This window comes from Papaver somniferum, chromosome 6 (genome assembly GCF_003573695.1).
Source record: "Papaver somniferum cultivar HN1 chromosome 6, ASM357369v1, whole genome shotgun sequence".
Classification (NCBI taxonomy): domain Eukaryota; kingdom Viridiplantae; phylum Streptophyta; class Magnoliopsida; order Ranunculales; family Papaveraceae; genus Papaver; species Papaver somniferum.
Window position 1 is genome coordinate 116,318,979 of NC_039363.1, and position 3,294 is coordinate 116,322,272.

Genomic DNA, 3,294 nt, shown 5'->3' on the forward strand with positions numbered 1-3,294 from the left:
GTAGCACCAAAAACACTTTCGAAATTAAAAATGTTCTTTTGTTTAGTAGAAATTTAGACCGGTTGAATCACATGTTTTAAGGAATAAAACAGTACTTGAAATCCCGTTAACATGTACTTTTCTTTGATTTAACATCGTACTACGAAACAAAATATAATATTTTATTTCCACGGATAGACTATCATATTACCAAAGAGGATAGTAAAGGAAAAAAAAACTATCATCAATGACGAACCCACTTCGAAATGTTATCTAGCAGCTGCAGCTGCCAAACGTGCAAGAAGGCCAACGGTGGCTGATGATGGAATTTATCTCATCTAACAACTGCATTTGCAGCAAAATTTCCATCGTATTTATTTTAGCTTCTGCACAGAAGAAAGCTGGCTTGAACTGAAATTACACCAATTTGGTTATCAATCGCTTTTCCAATAAGTTGCAACGACCCATCAGTCATCACAAAATAAGAAAGCTTCAGCATCAATTCACTAATTACTGATACTCTTTTTCTGGTAACAATTAGTAAATGCATTACAGGGGTTAGGTTGTTTATGTATGTATGTATGGATGGATTGGGGTATTTGTACTTGTTTTGGTATTTATTAGCGAGTATACCTACCAAAGCTACTCATCATCTAGTTCACTTAGTACTATAAATGCAGGTATTGTATGGATGGATGGATCTGATGAGTTTCAATAGCTGAATCAAATAAGAGATCGCTGTAGAACAAATCTGTTTGAAACAGACAGAACGAAGTTGTAGGAGGCTAAGAAGAGCTTGTAGCTAACTAGTAAGTAGTACGTATAATGTCTCAGACAACACCAAACCATACTCTGATAGTATCTGGTTGGGCAGGACACGATGAATCTGGAAAAGTAACACCGTTCACCTTCAAAAGAAGGTAACCAAATTCCTGTTTTGTTCTTGCTCAAATGCCTAACTGAGTTCTTATTCTGATTTTTCTTTTCGTTTTCGCCAGAGAAAATGGGATAGATGATGTTACGATTGAGGTATTATACTGTGGGATTTGCCATACAGATATTCACCACTTGAAAAATGACTGGAATATCACTAGATATCCTGTCGTCCCTGGGTATGTACATTTCTATCAGATGAAGCATTTTGAATATTTTCATTTTATGTCTCATATCCTGGTTTAGAATTCAAGATCATCCAAACAATAGACCTTGAATATCATGTTTTGCTTCTTTTCTGCTGGAAATAATTATTATTTCTCGACCATTAGTCTACTGACAGAGAAAAACACCCGTAACTAATAAATAAAAAGCAAAGAAAAATCACCTTGACCAAAAGAAGCATGAGGATCTAACATTCAACTCTGTAGAGTTTCACACATTTTACTATTTTAAGCCAATAAGAGATCAACTATTTGATTTTTGGTGGAATAAACTAACAAACTAATTAATCGGTTGAATTACTGTATGTAGGCATGAAATTACGGGTGTGATTACAAAAACAGGAAGCAATGTAAAAGAATTCAAAGTTGGAGATAGAGTCGGAGTCGGATGTTTAGCATGTTCTTGTTTGGAATGTGAACACTGCAAGGATTCTCAAGAACAGTATTGCGAGAATCATCAGTTTACTTACAATGGGATATTCTGGGATGGAAGTATCACCTATGGTGGTTACTCCAAAATGCTTGTTTCTGACAGAAGGTATCCCTGGTTATCCATCCATACTAGCTTTCTCACATTGTAACAGATAAACTCAATTCTTTTTCCTGTTTTCTCATAAAATTTAAACTGTTCTGTGCTGTGGATGCTGCTGCTAAGGTTTGTGGTGCACATTCCAGAAGACCTACCAATGGATGCAGCAGCACCATTGCTGTGCGCGGGGATAACAGTGTTCACACCATTCAAAGACTACCACTTACTCCAAGGCCCAAGCAAGAAGATTGGAATAGTGGGGCTAGGTGGTCTCGGTCATCTTGCTGTTAAATTCGGCAAGGGCTTTGGCCACCATGTTACTGTCATAAGCACCTCTCCTTCTAAAGAGGCTGAAGCTAAAGTGCGCTTGGGTGCCGATGATTTCATTGTCAGCACTGACACAGAACAAATGCAGGTTCTTTACTTGCTCTGTCTGGCTTGCACTTGTAGTAGTACTTGTTATAGGAGATTCATATCTTATTGCTGGGATTATGTTGTGGATTGTGGTAAAATGCAGGCAGGGAAGAGGAGTTTGGATTTCATAATTGATACAGTTTCAGCCGTGCATTCATTGGGTCCAATCTTAGAACTTCTGAAAGTAAATGGGACTTTATCCATTGTGGGTGCACCTGATAAACCCATGGGCTTACCTTCCTTTCCTTTAATCTTTGGTAAGAACTAATATCCCACTAACTGAGATGTTTTTTTACTTTGGAGAATTTAGGAGTATTTTGCACTATCTTAACCAAAAAAATTCCCACTGATTTGACTGTAGGGAAAAGATCCGTGAGAGGGAGCATTATAGGAGGTATGAAAGAGACGCAGGAAATGATGTATTATTGCGCGGAGAAAAATATTACTTGTGACATTGAAGTTGTGAAGACTGATCAGATCAATGAGGCATTGGACCGGTTGGCTAGGAATGATGTCCGTTATCGCTTTGTCATTGACATTGCTGGTGCGAAGAGTTGCAACGGTGCCAAGATTTGCAATGGTGCATGAGTGATTTCAAATCGGGTCGATATAAATTTGATTTTTTGTGTGTGTTTATTTACGTATTTTGCTTTCTTTATTAAGGTATCACAAAAGGAAAAGAGATTTAAGACTTGTGTTGGTTATTTAGTATTCGTAATTGGACAATCATGAGCTCAACTAATTAAGCTTTCTGCTTTACTGCTTTAAGTGAATCATTCCCTGTTTTTTAAAATTACCATCCTTAATCCTCTTTATATGACAATTGCCACAATTGTATTTTAGTCAATTTAGAACGACTGAATTAACAAGTAAAGTTTGACACTTAGTAAAATTAACTATTTTAAAACACCCAGAATATTAAAGATGAGATTTATAGGTCCAAAGGATTTGGTGGAATTATGTTTTCCTCGGTATGTTTGGATGTCAAAATTCCTGAAATCACATTTCCTACGGGAATCACTTTTCAAGCAAATTCCCCATATGAAATCCGACCCCTTCTCCCTAAGGTTTGGTGGGAAACTAATCAAGATATAATTTTAGGATTTTAACGGTCATACCAAACAGTACATGGACTTTAAAACAAGACATTTGTATGAATCTAAGAATTTCAACCGAGTTACGAAACACGCGAGGGATTTACATGAATCCCAGAAT

General features: G+C 36.8%; 1 protein-coding gene across 1 annotated transcript; it reads left to right on the top strand.

The window, feature by feature from the left end:
* The first annotated feature begins 643 nt into the window (after window positions 1–643).
* Window positions 644–2,852, top strand: LOC113288983 (probable cinnamyl alcohol dehydrogenase 6). Its single transcript, XM_026538143.1, has 6 exons — window positions 644–899; window positions 978–1,091; window positions 1,447–1,674; window positions 1,792–2,080; window positions 2,183–2,336; window positions 2,441–2,852. The coding sequence occupies exons 1-6, from the start codon at window positions 805–807 to the stop codon at window positions 2,665–2,667; spliced, it is 1,107 nt and encodes a 368-aa protein (XP_026393928.1). The 5' UTR covers window positions 644–804; the 3' UTR covers window positions 2,668–2,852.
* The last annotated feature ends 442 nt before the right edge of the window (window positions 2,853–3,294 follow it).

Excerpts from the sequence above, each read along its gene's own strand:
- LOC113288983 (XM_026538143.1), top strand. The coding sequence starts at position 805 with ATGTCTCAGACAACACCAAACCATACTCTGATAGTATCTGGTTGGGCA. Across the intron at positions 2,081-2,182 it reads CTGACACAGAACAAATGCAG|GCAGGGAAGAGGAGTTTGGA; the intron begins GTTCTTTACTTG and ends GGTAAAATGCAG. Across the intron at positions 2,337-2,440 it reads TTCCTTTCCTTTAATCTTTG|GGAAAAGATCCGTGAGAGGG; the intron begins GTAAGAACTAAT and ends ATTTGACTGTAG.